The sequence below is a fragment of the Eschrichtius robustus genome, chromosome 7 (assembly GCF_028021215.1).
Source record: "Eschrichtius robustus isolate mEscRob2 chromosome 7, mEscRob2.pri, whole genome shotgun sequence".
Taxonomy (NCBI): domain Eukaryota; kingdom Metazoa; phylum Chordata; class Mammalia; order Artiodactyla; family Eschrichtiidae; genus Eschrichtius; species Eschrichtius robustus.
In genome coordinates, this window is record NC_090830.1 from 97043629 (window position 1) to 97059563 (window position 15935).

At 33.5% G+C, this 15935-nt stretch overlaps 1 protein-coding gene across 1 annotated transcript in view; it reads left to right on the forward strand.

The window, feature by feature from the left end:
• The window catches only part of PCDH15 (protocadherin related 15), a 1145650-nt gene that overhangs the window by 806946 nt on the left and 322769 nt on the right, over positions 1–15935 (forward strand). Inside the window, exons 11-12 of the mRNA XM_068548948.1 lie at positions 1020–1128; positions 9995–10107. Coding sequence (XP_068405049.1) covers positions 1020–1128; positions 9995–10107 — 222 coding nt within the window. The remainder of the gene's footprint in view (positions 1–1019; positions 1129–9994; positions 10108–15935) is intronic.

Genomic DNA, 15935 nt, shown 5'->3' on the forward strand with positions numbered 1-15935 from the left:
TGGTTGGCACCGGTTCTCTGTGCGGGAATCTCTCCGCTTTGCCCTCCGCACCCCTGTTGCTGCGCTCTCCTCTGTGGCTCCGAAACTTCCCCCCTCCGCCACCCGCAGTCTCCGCCTGCGAAGGGGCTTCCTAGTGTGTGGAAACCTTTCCTCCTTCACAGCTCCTTCCCACTGGATAGAGGTTTTTTCTTTTTTCTTTTGCTCTACCCAGGTACGTGGGGAGTTTCGTGCCTTTTGGGAGGTCTGACGTCTTCTTGCAGCGTTCAGTACGTGTTCTATAGGAGCAGTTCCACCTGTAGATGTATTTCTGATGTATCTGTGGGGAGGAAGGTGATCTCTGCATCTTACTCTTCCGCCATCTTGAAGCTGCTCCCCAAATGTATATTAAGTGGGTTTTTTAAAAGATATTGAAAAAGAGAAGTTTCTAAGTGTAAACAACACATAAAATATAATGAAAGTAATTTAATAATTGATAAGTTCAATTATTTAGGTATTAAATTATAGTTTGCTAAAATTTCAAATCAGTTAATTATCAGTGCTAGAATATATTTATAGTTGATGATGTTTTTACTATTTTAACATAACTGTTTTCTTTCCAAATGCTATAAAAGTATTCTATTAAAATACAGACCACAAATCCAAGCAATGATGAGTCCAGTATTATATACAGAGAAGGGTAGATATTAGAATCAGTTAAAATTAAGAATTATAATAATTGAAGATAATATGCCAGATATACCAGTCATTCTGAGCTCAGTTTACCTTTCTAGGGTTGTCTCTGAATATATTTGTTTGTATTTTTTCCACGATAACAGGCAAGGCCTCTCTTGGAGATTATTATAATGTCTGTCCTTCTTCAGATTCAAAATTAACTAGTCTATGGTGTTCAACCACAAATCTTGAAATCTGAGTCTAACTGCTGGCTCATGTGTTATCTAGCTGTCCAGACTACAGTATCTGCGTGTCAATTCTTTCTGAGGTAATGAAGCTGAACTAAACTCTCTGATTTTTTTTTCCAGGAAGAATTGAACCCCATCATTGTTACCCCAGCGATCCAAGCCATTGATCAGGACCGGAATATTCAGCCACCATCAGATAGGCCAGGCATCCTCTATTCCATCCTTGTTGGTTTGTATCTGCTAACATTTTGCACTCTCAGTTATAGCTCTAGAATCATGTAGGGAATAAATATGTTTCAAATTTTAAAAAAACTTTAATAACAAAGATTTTCTTTTTAGAAATTATTTTTTAAAAATTTTATTGAAATTATTTTTTATGTATAAATAAATTTAAAAATAACCATTTTTCTTCTTTAGTATTAGTCTCAGTGAAATTTGTAGAACAACAAGTAGAAACACTTTTATTGAGGAAGCAAAACAACTTCAAAAATAGGATTTAATCTACCTATTGGTAGTTTCCTCTGTATCACCTCATAAAGAATTCTCTAAGAAAAAATTGAAAATCAATTGAAAAACTTACAGTTTGCTCTACTAGTACTTTATCATTGGTTGGATACCATTACATAATTCTAAAAGTATGTGGCAATTAAATAAGAGCTATCAGAGCCAAAAAGAAAGAGAAAGATCATGTTACCCCGAGGAAACATTATACCCTTGGTTAATTTTTCCTTGAACAAGTTCACAGAAGCCATTTTAATCCATTCTTGTGCATATCTGCCAGTTCTACCAAAAGCAAAAATGAGAATCTGATCATGTCACTCTTCTTAAATTGCTTTTGCTAAAATATGGATGTTGCTGCTTTGCATGATTTATAGTCTCTAGAGAGACAGATATATGTAAAATAGACCATACATCTCTTAATGAAGAAGGTCACTTCTGAAGTATGCTTGAAAATAACTATTCAATGGAATTTAACTTTACCCTTAACCCCTTCCCACCCCATGTACACGTATATAACAACACAACCACCTAGAGACGTTAGACAGATTTCAAAATATGATGCTATATCCTACTTAGAAATGCTGTCTGTAAAGAAAATTCAAGTAATTCTGTTTCAAGCCTTTGGTGTCTAGAACTACATACGTATTATAAGTCAGTTGTATAAATTAGACTATTAAACTTTTAAAAAGCGCTTATGAACATAAACAGAAGTCTCTTTTAAGTCTGTAGGGGGTTTGGTATACATAAAAGGAAATAGTCATTGTTTATTTTATTAACTGAGGGCTTGACAATATGTCAATTACTATGCTCGATGCTATAGATACAAAGATGAGGGATAAATGTTCTAGGTTAGGGAGGGGTAGAGTCTATGGATAGAAACATGCCAAAAAATAAATTAAAATACATGGTTTTAAGTACTACAAATAAAGTATGAGCCACATATCATGTGGTCTCATGGGAGGAAAATATTAAGGATTTCTAAGAAAATTGCTTAGACAGAGTTATTTTTGCAAAAAGAGAGGGGTTTTCAAGTATAAAATGGGATAAAAATTATTTAGATAGATGATGCAGCCTGTGCAAAGTCCAAAGCATTACATTTAAAGATAGTCTTGGGGAACCATGTTACTCAGAATGGGATAGTATCCACTGATATTCATGTTTCTTTCACTTTAAAAAATTTAATCTCTTTCAGTAAATGAGTGCTTACTCTGTTGAGCAAGACAGATTCCTCACTTTGTAGCACTGGTTTTCGGGCCGCAGAAACAGGCAATAAACAATTAATGTGGTAAATAAACGTATTTATTATACAAAATAAATGGTAGTCAGTGCTATGAGAAAAATCGAGCTGATGAATGGGATTGGAGGTACAGAAGGGGTGTTGCAGTATTAAATAGGATTGATCAGGATATGTCTCATTAAAAAGGTGAGATTTGAGTAAAATCCTATAGAACTTGAAGGAGTTAACCATGTTGATATCTGGGAAAAGAGTTTCTAGGCAGAGATAAAAGCAGGAGTTTGCCTGATGAGTTTCAGAAACATCAATGAGGCCAGTAGCACTGGAGAGGAGTCAGTGAGGGGGAAGTAGAAGAAAGAGGGTATGAGAAATAAGGGGGGGCCAGAAAACATAGTCTTGTATACTATTGAGCTTTGTTGGCTTTTACTCTGAGTGAAATGTGGGACCAATGCAGGAATTAGAGTAGAAAAATGACGTAATGACATTAAGTTTCATCAACCTCCAACATTAGGATAATGGATAGTACTACATAATATATATAACCTCTATCATTAACTTTGCTTTCACAGCTAAGTTAAATAAATTGATATATTTTCATAGTATGTACATTTCTAAAAGACAGAGAGGACATTGTTAAGTGTTGAGAGCATAGCCTCTGGAATTGTACTATCCATGTTTAAATCTTGACTTCAACCCTTACTATTCATATAATGTTAGGCGAGTTACTTAATCTCTCTGTCTCAGATTGTTCCTCTTTAAAATAGACCTTTGATAAAAGGATTGCTCAAAATAGACTTTTCTATAAAAGTGTTTTGAGAATTTGATCTAATGCATGTAAATATTAGTGCCTGGAAAAAAGCACTCGATAAATGTTAGTTGATCAACGTTGTTATTACCATTAGAAAGAAAAAGAAAGTATGTTTCCTAAGTGGTGCAAAACTGTTGAGAATAGAAGCACAAACCCTTTCCCTCTGCCACTAGGCAGGGTTCCCATGGCTCTGATTTTACCTACTTTTCCAGAACTCTTAGTTTCCCTTATGTCCATCCAGATAATTCTGAATGTATGTGTTCTTCAGAGCTTGCTTTCCCAGTTGCTAGGTGGCAAGCTCTTCTACTTTCACACATTATTGATAGTCGGTTTACTAGACTTGAGGATGTGGATGCTGATGTCTGTAAGAAGGTTATCCAGGGACTATTGCCAACCCCTTCACTGGTCCTACCATCATTATCATCAATGGGGGAATTACTGCCACTTCTATTGATTACCCACAGTAGCCTGAGCCAATTCTATGTCATCTTAATAGAGAATATCAACAAAAAGATGGAAATTATAAAAAGGAAACAAGTTTTGGAGTTGAAAAGTATAACAATTGAAATTAAAAATTCACTAGCAGGGCTCAATGAAGATTCAAGCAGGAAGAAGAAAGAATCAGCAAACTTGAAGAGAGGTCAATTGAATTACCAAATCTGAGAAGATGAAAGAGAAAAAGAATGAAGAAAGGCAAAGAGAGCTTCAGAGACCTAAAAAATACCATTCTGTAGACCAATTTATGCATAACAGGAGTCCCAGAAGGAGAGAACAGAAAGGGGCAGAAAGAATATAGGAATAAGTAATGATCAAAAACTAAATTTGAGGAAAACAATCTATACCTCCAAGAAGCTAATTGAACTCCCCAAAAGGACAGACCTACAATAAATCCACGCTTAGACACATCCCAATCAAACTGTCAAATGACACAGACAAAAAATAATTCAAAAGTAACAAAAAAGAGGTGACTTTATAATAGAAATTGATTCTCAATAAAATTATAACCCGACTTCTCATCAGGAAACATGGATACTGGAATACGTTAGTATGACATGTTCAGAGAACTGAAAGAAAAGAAAATGTTCATTAATAGTTCTAAATACAGCAAATATATCCTTCAAAAATAAATGAGAAATTAAGATATTCCCAGATAATCTGAGAATTAATCAGTAGCACACCTTTGCTACAAGAAATACTGAAGGGTAGAGACCTAAGGCTGAAATGAAAGCACAGTAGAAAGTATCTCAGTTCTACATGAAGAAATAAAGAACACTGGTAAAAATAACTACATAGTTAAGTATAAAAGACATTTTATATATATATATATATATATATAAATATAAATATATATATATATACATATATATAAATATAAATATATATATATATATATATATATACACACATACACACACACACATGCTAGTAATTCTTCTTTCTCTGATTTAAAGAAAATATCATAAATCAATAATTATACATCTATATTGATGGACAAAGTAGAAACATGTAACTTGTGATAATAACAGCAAAGAGCAAAGGTAAAATAGAGTTATATAGGAGTAAAATTTTTATACACTATTGAAGTTAAGTTGCTATTAGTCCAAATTAGATTGCCATAAATTAAGACATCAATCTTAATTACCAGGATAGCCACTAGGAGAATAGTTTAACAATTTAATTGTTTACATAATTTGAAGATTTATAGTAAAACACAAAACAAAGGAATTTAAACAGTACACATGAAAAATAAGGCAGTAATGGAACAATAGAGGAACAAAAAGGACATAAAATATATAGAAGACAGATAGCAAAATGGCAGAGGTAAATACCATCTTTTTTAGTAAGCAAAATCAATGTAAATGGATTCAATGTTCCAGTTAAAAGACTCAGATTGGCACAATGCATAAAAAAGAGAAAAAGAAAAACATGATCTTACTACATGCTATCTCTAAGAAACACATTTTAGATTAAAGACATAACTAGTTGGAGCATAAAAGGATGTAAAAAGGTAGTTTATGCGAATAATAACTAAAAGTGAGCTGAAGTAGCACTACTAATGTTAGATATAATAGACTGTAAAATAAAATTTTTCACTTGAGACAAATATGGACATCTTATACTGATAAAAGGGTCAATCCATCAAGAAGGTATAACAATTATAAGTGTATATGCATCTAACAATAGAGCCCAGAAGTGAAGCAAAACCTGACACACTTGAAGGGGGAAATAGACAATTCAAGCACAGTAGTTAAATACTTCAATACTATACTTTCAATAATGGATTAAAAACTAGGCAGAAGATCAGCAAGGCAAAAGAAGAATTGAACAACATTATAAACCAACAAGATCCTATAGACATCAATATAACGCTCAACCCAAAAACAATAGCATATACATTCTTCTCAAGAATATTCTCTAGTATAGACCATATGCTAGGTTGTAAAACAGGTCTCATTAAACTGAAAATGATTGAAATCATACAAACTATATCCTCTGACCACAAAGGAATGAAATTAGAGGTGAATAACAAAGGAAATTTTGCAGACTCACAAATTAAACAACAACTACTGAATAACAAATGGCTCAAATAAGAAATTACAAAGGAAATTAGAAAAATACTTTGAGATAAATAAAAATGAAAATACATTATACCAAAACTTATAGGATGCAGCTTAAGTGACAGTCAGAAGGAGGTGTATAGCTGTACATGCCAACATTGAAAAAGAAGAAAAATTCTTAATCAGCAATGTAATTGTTCACACTAAAACCCTGGAAAAGGAAACTAAAATAAAGAAAGCATAGGGATAGAAATAATAAAGACCAGAGTGGAAATTAATCAAATGGAGAATAGAAAAATAATAGATAAAGTCAATGAAACTAAAAATTGATTATTTGAAAGAAGCAGTAAAACTGACAAACTTCTAGCTATATTGACTAGGAATAAAATAGAGAAGAAGCAATTTACTAACTCTAGAATGAGAGGAACTAAAAAGCTTCTGCACAGTGAAGGAAATCATGATCAAAATGAAAAGGCAAGGTATTTGCAAATCATATATTCTATAAGGGATTAATATCCAAAATATATAAAGAACTCATACAACTCAACAGCAACATAAAAAACAAACAACATGATTTAAAAATGAGCAGGGGATCTGAATAGACATTTTTCCAAAGAAGACATACAGATGGCCAACAGTCACATGAAAACGTTTTCAGCATTACTAATCAACAGGTAAATGCAAATGTAAATCACAATGAAATATCACCTCATACCTGTTAGAATAAGTATTATCAAATTGACAAGGAATAACAAATGTTGGAGATAATGTGGAGAGAAGAGAATCCTTGCACACTGCTGGTGGGACTGTAAACTGGTGCAGCCACTTTGGAACAATATGGAGAGTCCTCAAAAAATTAAGTATAGAACTATCATATGACCCAACTATTCCTCTTCTGAGTATTAATGCAAATAACACAAAAACACTAACTTGAAAGATATATGTGTCCCTATGTTCACTGCAGCATTATTTATCTAATAGCCTAGATATGGAAACAACTTAAGTGTCCAGTGATGGATGAATGGATAAAGAAGTGGTATATATATAAATATATATATAAAAATATATATATATATACCACTGTATATATGTGTGTGTGTGTGTGTGTATATATATACACACACACACACACACATATATACATATATGTATGTACACACACAATGGAATAGTATTTGGCCATAAAAAAGAATGAAATCCTGCCATTTGTAGCCATATGGATGGACCTTACGGGTATTATGCTAAGTGAAGTAAATCAAATGGAGAAAGACAGATATTGTATGATTTCATTCATATGTGGAATATAAAAAACAAACAAACAATGAACAAATAAAATAAAACTTACAGATACGGAGAACAGATAAGTGTTTACTGGAGGGGAATGAGGCTGAGGGGTGGACGAAATGGGTGAAGAGGGTATAGTGCTGGATGGTGACTAGACTTGTGGTGGTGATCACTCTGTAGTGTATACAAATATTTAACTATAATGCTGTACACCAGACAATTATATAATAATAACAATGGAAACACAACACACCAAACTAAAATGGAAACACAACACACCAAAACTTATGTGATGCAGCAAAAGCAGTTCTAAGAGGAAAGTTTACAGTGAGAAATGCCTACATTAAGGAAAATAAAATCAGAAATAAACAACCTAACTCTACACCTGAAAGAACTGGAAAAATGAAAACAAATTAAGCCCAAAGTTAGCAATGGAAAGAAATAATGAATATTAGAGCAGAAATAAATAAAACAGAAACAAGAAAGAGAAATAGAATAGATCAATAGAAAAGATCAATAAAACTAAAAGCTGTTTTCTTTTGAAAATGTGAACAAAATTGACAAACCTTTGGCTAGACTAAAAAGAAAGATGACTCAAATTTATAAAATTATAAATGAAAGAGGAGATATTACAACTGATATCATAGAAATTCAAGAGGTTTGATATTTTTTCCTCAATCCTACTTTGGGGATCACCACAGTAAACAATAAGTAAAAATTGTATCTAGCTAACTGGGAGAGTAAAGTGGCATTTATTTCAAGTAAAGTTTATTTCAGTGATTATAAGTAAATGGGATGTTCAAAGATTTAGGAGGCTATCACAGTGGTAGAAGAATGAAATGACAAGACTCTGAATGAGAGGCTAACACTATATAAGTGAAACCCACTGGAGAGAATGACAGACAAGGAAGAATCATTTGGAAAATATATGCAGAGTTGTATTAGAGGAATAAGGATTTGAACCAGTATAGTGAGAAAAATGGTGGTATCGTTAGCAAAAATTCAGTTCATGGATTTTGGCATCCACCTTGGACCATTGCTAACTGAGCAAGAGAGAAATAGAATCTCAGTGTAGTTTTAATTTGAGTTTTCCTTCTTATGTATAAAGGTGAATATCTTTGTGTGCGGTCAAGAGTCATCTGCCTTTCTCTTTCTGTGAACTATCTGTTCATTCTCTATCCCAAAACTTTTTTAAAAATATATTGCTGATCTTTTACTTTTCTAGTTTGCAAATCTACATATGTTAGGGATATAAGCCTTTGTCTCTGACGTAAATACAAATATTTCCCTGGTTTGTCACCTGCAGTTTTATTTTGTTTATTGTGTTTTGCCATGCAATTTGTAATGCCATTAAATTTATCACTCTTTTTCCTTATTGATTCTTTATTTTGAGCCATAGGTAGGAAAGTTATGCCCACTCTCACATTAGAATAGAATTCATCCGTGTTTTCAGCTATTACTAGCTCTTATGTTGTTTTATTGCTTATTGTGCATGAATATCTTCTCCATTTGGGGTTTACTCTAGTATATTGTATGAAGAATAGACACAATTTTATCATTTTCTGTCTCTCCTATTAGGTTAATGCTCCTATTCAAAAATCCATTTTCCCCTATTATTTTGAGATGACTCCTTTATCATAAGCTCAATTTTCATATGCACTTTTGACTATTTCTGGATTTTTAAGTCTATTTTACTGGCATATATTTTCTCCCCTCACATAATGCCCAGGAAAATTTTCTTTCTTGTCTCATAGTTGAAGCAAAAGAGTATAGCAATTAACGCAGTTTTGTATATGTTTGGCGTCTGTCAACCTGGATTTGAATGCAAGTTCTGTCTGACATTGTCTCTTTGACTTTGGACAAATTACTTAATATTGCAAATCTCCTAAGTTCTCCTGTGTAAAATGGGAATGATTTACACAGTTATCAATGATTACTTATATAAAGCATTTAGTACAGTGTAGGATTCAATAATTGGCAGCTGTGTTATTTTATTCTTATCATTATTGTTATGCTAAATGCATATATCCCACAGTTACATGATTTGACTTCCACTTTATCTTCACTTTGGAAAAAAGAATGTTGTAGTATATAAAGGAAGATGATACAATTCAAGGAAATTTCAACTCACTAAATGGCTGCATTTAAGAAATATCCTCTCTAGACACTGAGTAATTCAAAATATTTTATTTAATATTTGAATATTTTTATTTCATATGATTGATATATTTAGCTGAATACTTATCTTAAGAAAAATATTTGCCCAGCTAGACAGAATATTCTTATTTTAATTTCCAAGCAACTTGATATTTGGTACAAATTACTAGTCATTGTTATAAGATATGGTGAAAGACCATGTAGATTATAATTAATATTTATGTACCACTAAAATACAATTTTATAATTCAAAATTTGTTCTCGATATACTTTATATCTCTTTTATGTGATGAAGTTTCAAATTAATTAAAGTGCTCACTTAATAAAAGATATTTGGAAAATCATCCAAACAAGTATTTTCACCCTCTTACTCATAAACTAATGAAAGATATACCACATTTGCATCTGCTTTCCCTAGACTGTATAATTTTGAAACTTAATTTACTAATAAAATTATGGTTTTGTTCCTCAGTTAATGAAGGGAAATAGATATAGCAAATACACATATTACTTATTGTTCTCAATTAAGTGCTGAAATGTCAATGTCTTTCAGGGACTCCTGAGGATTACCCACGATTTTTTCATATGCATCCCAGGACTGCAGAACTTAGTCTCCTGGAGCCAGTAAATAGAGACTTTCACCAGAAGTTTGATTTGGTTATTAAGGTAAATTTAACTAATTGCTTAACGTTCTTGGGTTTATAAATATAGCTAATGTTCTAATGTTCTTGTGTTTATCAATGAATCCTCTAGAGACTACTGTAGGGACTTTTAAGCTATAAAAATTAAAATTAATTTGAACTGCAATTAGCCAGTTTTTCTTTAAAAAGGTGAAGTGCAACAGTTCTAATACATCGTGTTGCTTTTCTTTAACATAACTTTTTATATTACAATGCTATTCAAATACTGAATATTTTTATATGTAATAAATGCCTTGGTCAAATGTATGTAATTCTACATACTATAATTTATTACATCTTCTAACATTTAGTTTAGGTTTTGTTTTCTGTTTGTTTGTTTGTTTTTTACCAAGTGGATTTAATTTTTGACCACAAAAGCTTAACCAATGAATGTATTTAAAAAGTGCCTGGATTTATATATATTTTTATTTTAGTAATATATTATGTTTTTTAATGTTATTGCTTTTTCAAAACTAAAAAGAAAAGATCTTGCTTGTCCAGAAATTATTTTAGTATATGTTTCATTATTTCTTTATTTTGAAAGATGTTCTTCAACCACAAAAATTTTCAAAGCTAAGGGAATCCATTTGGCATTACAATTTTGATTTAATAATATATAATATATTGTAATAAAATCATTGCAAAGGTATTGTGGAAACCCAGATGATCTATCCGTTAATTCTTAGAGACTTTACTGAGAAGGTAAGATTTGAGCTGAGCAGTGAAGGAAGAGTATGAATTTACCAAGTAGAGATCGGGGCTAGGAGAAAAGCATTTTAAGTAAAAGAACAGAAATAAGCAAGGACACACAGTATCTCTAGTGTGTATTGTCTGACTTTTTCATATCTAAACATATAAAAAATAGATATAGATATGCAGCCCTATGGCATTTTTTTTTAAATTTAAAAGTGTTAAAGGAAAAGGAAGTAAGGTAAGGAAGCTTACTGAGCATGTACATTGTACAAGGTGTTTTATGTATATTTTATAGCCACAACCTTAGTACTTAGTACTGTGCTTATGGGTACAAATGTCAAAACTAAAGTTCAGATAGGGCAAGTGATTGAATCAGAGTTACATCACTAATAAGCAGCAGAATTGAAATTCAAATTTAAGTTTACCTAAGCTAAAGCCATACTTATTTCACTTCACTAAGATGCAATTCCTTAGAAATGGTTTTCTGGTGTAATTATCTGTCAGTGCAACTGCAAACAATAATACATCTATACATTTAATTTTAGCTCAAATTAAGACATATTTTGTTAGCACCGATTATGTTATACACACTAGATTCTGTATTTAGTGTTTCTTTGTCCTTGAAGAATGCATAGTCTAGAAGGAGAAAGAATCACATAAGCTGATAAATCAAATACAACATATCAACTGCTAACAGGAAGGCAATGTAAAAGCTCTAACGAAGCACAGGTTAAGGACATTTAAATTAATCTGGGACTCAGGGAAGATTTTCTGGGGATTATCCCAAGCTCAATGTTGTTGTATTGGATGGCTTAGGCTAATGAATGAAAGCAGGAAATATGTTTGACCATAAGGAAGAACAGAAGCAAAAGCTTGGAGGCATGATGTACCAGGCTACAAGCAGTTAACAGGGAAATGAGATATAGAGCCAGACCTTGGAGAGAGCCTTATGTTCGACTGCAATTTCCTTGGATTTCATTCAGTAGGGGTTTGGGAGTCATTCAACAAAGAAAGGCTCTTTTTACCATTTATGTAAAATAGTCACGCATGAGATTCATCTTGCACGGTTTTATTTTAATTATCATTGGACTATATAAAACTCCAAAATGTGTTTCCATTGTCTCCTGTGGATCTACCTGGAGCCCTGTGGTGCTACACTCTGTGGGAGTTAAGAAACTTGACAAAGCACTGTTTCCAAACTGCCCCACTTGAAATATGAAATCAATTATTTTTCTTTATTATCAAAGTCATTTGTCCTGGTGTACCCAGGTATAGTGAAACTCAGTCTATCAATTATAGAAACAAAAATCAATTGGGACAGGCCACAGATAATTTTTTTTTGTTTTAATAACACTTTATATTATTAATGGAAGTTTTTACCGACATTATTAGATTCAAATTATTGTGTTTTGTGTGCAGTCAAGGGGATAATAAGCAAAGGTATCAATCTGTAAGAATAATAATGTGCCACTTGCTTGAATATTAGCTGAGTATTGTGTCTTTGTATAAGAATCCATTGAAGTGCTACAATCTGGTAGTTCTCTGCAGTAAGTCTTTCAAATTCTTCCCTTTTTCTTATTTTAATAATGCTTCATTTTTCATTGACCATAATTTTTTTTTTTGTTGGACTTGATCCCAATTTCTGTTTTGGAAGCTAAGGAAAAATAAAATAAAATGAAGTATCCTCTTCTAGACTTTGAAGAAGAATTCTGCTTTAAAAAGCTGTATGCACATTTAACAGTCACAAGTTAGAAATTTATCATCTTCATTTTATCTATTTCTGCCAGTTATTTACTAAGTATACTGACAAATAAAAATGTAAAGGTGAAATTAGGAAGGCAAAATGGAGTAGTTCACCAACTTTAGAATATTAAAGGATTAAAACACATCTAATTAAAAGAGAAAAGGGTGTTCCATTTCAAAACACTATTCCAAATTTTACATAATTGCAATCATTTAAGCACACTTTAAAATGAAACACACATTTTGAATAAGAATCATAGCCAGTCCTGGGTTTTCCCAGGACAGTTCATATTTATGCCTATTGTCCTTGTGTAATTATTCATAAAACATCTTTCACCCTCAAAAATGTCCCAGTTTGGATGAAAGTTTATGCGATCACCATAGTTATACAGCAAAAAACAATTATGCAATAGAAATATGAAAGCACAGTTTAGATTCTAGATGATGATGAATTAGTTCATGCATGGAGTGTCTCTAACAAAGTCCAGAACATTCACCTTCATTATTAGAAGTGCAGTATTTTTAAAAAAATATTAATAATTTATATATTTATACTCTGGGCATCTAATACAAGCGTTAAATGGATAAATTATCAATAATTCACTGTCTTTCAGTTGCTCAAACATAATTTTTTTGTCTAAATCTCTTTTTTTAAATTTATTTATTTTTGGCTGCATAGGGTCTTCATTGCTGCGCGTGGGCTACTCTTTGTTGCAGTGCGCGTGCTTCTCATTGCGGTGGCTTCTCTTGTTGTGGAACATGGGCTCTAGGTGCACAGGCTTCAGTAGTGGTGGCATGAGGGCTCAACAGTTGTGGCTTGCAGGCTCTAGAGCACAGGCTCAGTAGTTGCGGCGCACGGGCTTAGTTGCTCCACGGCATGTGGGATCTTCCTGGACCAGGGCTCGAACCCGTGCCCCCTGTGTTGGCAGGCGGATCCTTAACGACTGTGCCACCAGGGAAGTACCTGGCTAAATCTCTTTAGTTAACAACTAATAGCAAGGGTCACAATGATACCACAAATATCACTGTATCATGGTCCCTCTGATTTTCATGTTGTTATTCATTGACCTACTTATACTGCATAGCAGGCTGACCTTTAACATCTTTTCTTTCCACATAATGGGCATAATTAACCCTAAGCTCTCATCAGTCACCCTGCATACTTTCTGTGCCAGCCATACTAAACGACTTGCACTGCCTTAAACTCACCATGCTCTTTCTAGCCTGCAGGCATTTGCTGTTCTTCCTGAATCATTCCTCCTTTTTTTTTTTAATCAACAGTCTAATTCACACTGATATTTCATTGATGCTTCGTATGCTAAGACAGACAGTTCCTCTGGAAAGGCATGACCACTGATCGGAAGCCCCTCCTTGCATCCCACTAGTCCCTGTGGTGGCTTTGATCATTCTGTATAGAATTTGCCTGTTTATTTTCCCCTGACCTCTATAGGAGGGAGGGCAGATTGTAATATATTTCTTCAACATTTTGGCCCAAGCCCATACCCCTATCCACGTACAATGTATAAAAGTGCTCAATACGTATTTCTTGTAATGGCTTTCTCCCTGGCACAGTAAATCTTTTTAAGGCTGCTGAATTTGGGTACTGCGTCTTCATTACATTTAAATACATATATTTGAAAGTACATGTATTTGATAGAATTTTATCCTGTCTCTGCCCAGAATAAAGGTGCAAGGGACTTCTCGAATAAATTCAATCCCTGGAAAAAAGCCATACCTATATTAAGACAGTTTAAAGCTATTTATGACTGTATTTAAACAAACAAACAAAAAATTCTCCTTCTAAAGAAAAGATACATATTTTACACAGAAAACGAGCCAGAGAATTGAAACTGGTGAGCCTGAATAGTAGAGTTAATTTGCCAGTTCTCCTGGCGAGTTACTTTGCTTTAGTAATTTGAGATTCACAGGACAACAGTGTACAAGAAATGATTGAGGCCTACAAGAACAGCGACTACAGCCCTTGATCCTACACATGAATCTCTAATGCCACAACCCTAGAAAATATTTGGCCTCTATTTGAATAATGATATCACTTTTACTTTGCTGCTTAGGAATTCAATGGGTAACTAGGATTCACCGTCTTTAAGCCATATGACATTTGCTAGTTTTCAATTTGCCAAATCCTTTCTGAGTGCCTATTAAGTGCCTGATATTTTGCTTGGTGTTGAGGAGACAGAAATGTATGAAAGCTCTGCCTCAAGGAAGAGGTATGGAAAGTATGGAAATTGTGCTTTTAGACATATTTCCCTTCTGATTTCTCCATCTGCATTTCCAAGTACTGGCTGAATAACTACTCCTAGTATTTTGCAATTGCATCAAATTAACGTAGGAAACTATATACATCCGTTTGAAACCTCGGCTTCTTTCTTTCAATTAATAATATTACAATCAGCTTGTCACCCAAGCTAGGAGTTCCCAGTTCTTCTGAGACGCCAGCTCCTGTATGGCCCTATCCAGTCACTTTTCAAGTCCTATCCAGATACATCTGGAATTTCTTTTGAACGTCTCCCGCAACTCTCCATGCCCACTGCAGTTCTCTAGGTTTCATCCTCAAGGCCCATCATCTCACACAAGTGACCTCTAAGATTTTAGCCTCTTTTTCATGCATCCTGTCCATCTCCCCACATTGCCAATAGATATTGCTAACACAAACAAATAGATCGTGCTGCTCCATATTGCCTTCAAGCCAGTTGACAAATTGCCCACTACAGGAAATTCCAACAGAAAACTTTGTTGATTTGAAAGATCAGGTATTAGGGGCAGACGGACAGAGTAAGAAGTCACAGATCATCGGTCATCACTTCTCAAAATGAAAAGGATGGCATCCCCCATGAACATGAGAGAGCTATCAAAATTCATTAAAGCTGTTAAGGAGAATGTGAAGTATAAGTTACTATCATTCTGCTGTGGTGTATGGATTGTCAGTTTATCAAAAAAAAAAAAAAAAGAGAGAGAGACACACACAAATAGAGAGAGAAATTAAAAGGAGAGAAGAAGGGCTTAGATGCTGCCTTTGAGAAAGATTGAATAGAATCTTTCAGTGAGCCAGGGTTATGATAAGGAAAAAAAAAAAAAAAATCAGAGCTGATGTTGTCCAGCCAGAGGAAGAAAGACAAATTCTATAAATGACATACTTTCATAATTCTGGAAATATTCTAGCCATATATGCCTCTCCCTATTCTTATGGATTCCCATTGAAAGAATAAAATACACATATCTCACATCTTAGTTCAGCAGTTAAGTGAAAAGTAAGCTCACTTCCTCTGCCCAATAGCAAGGTCTATAAGGTAAAGAAGTTTAAGTCCATTAAGAGTGAAAGTCTTTTATATGTTTTAGGGAAAATTATCCCACAGAAAT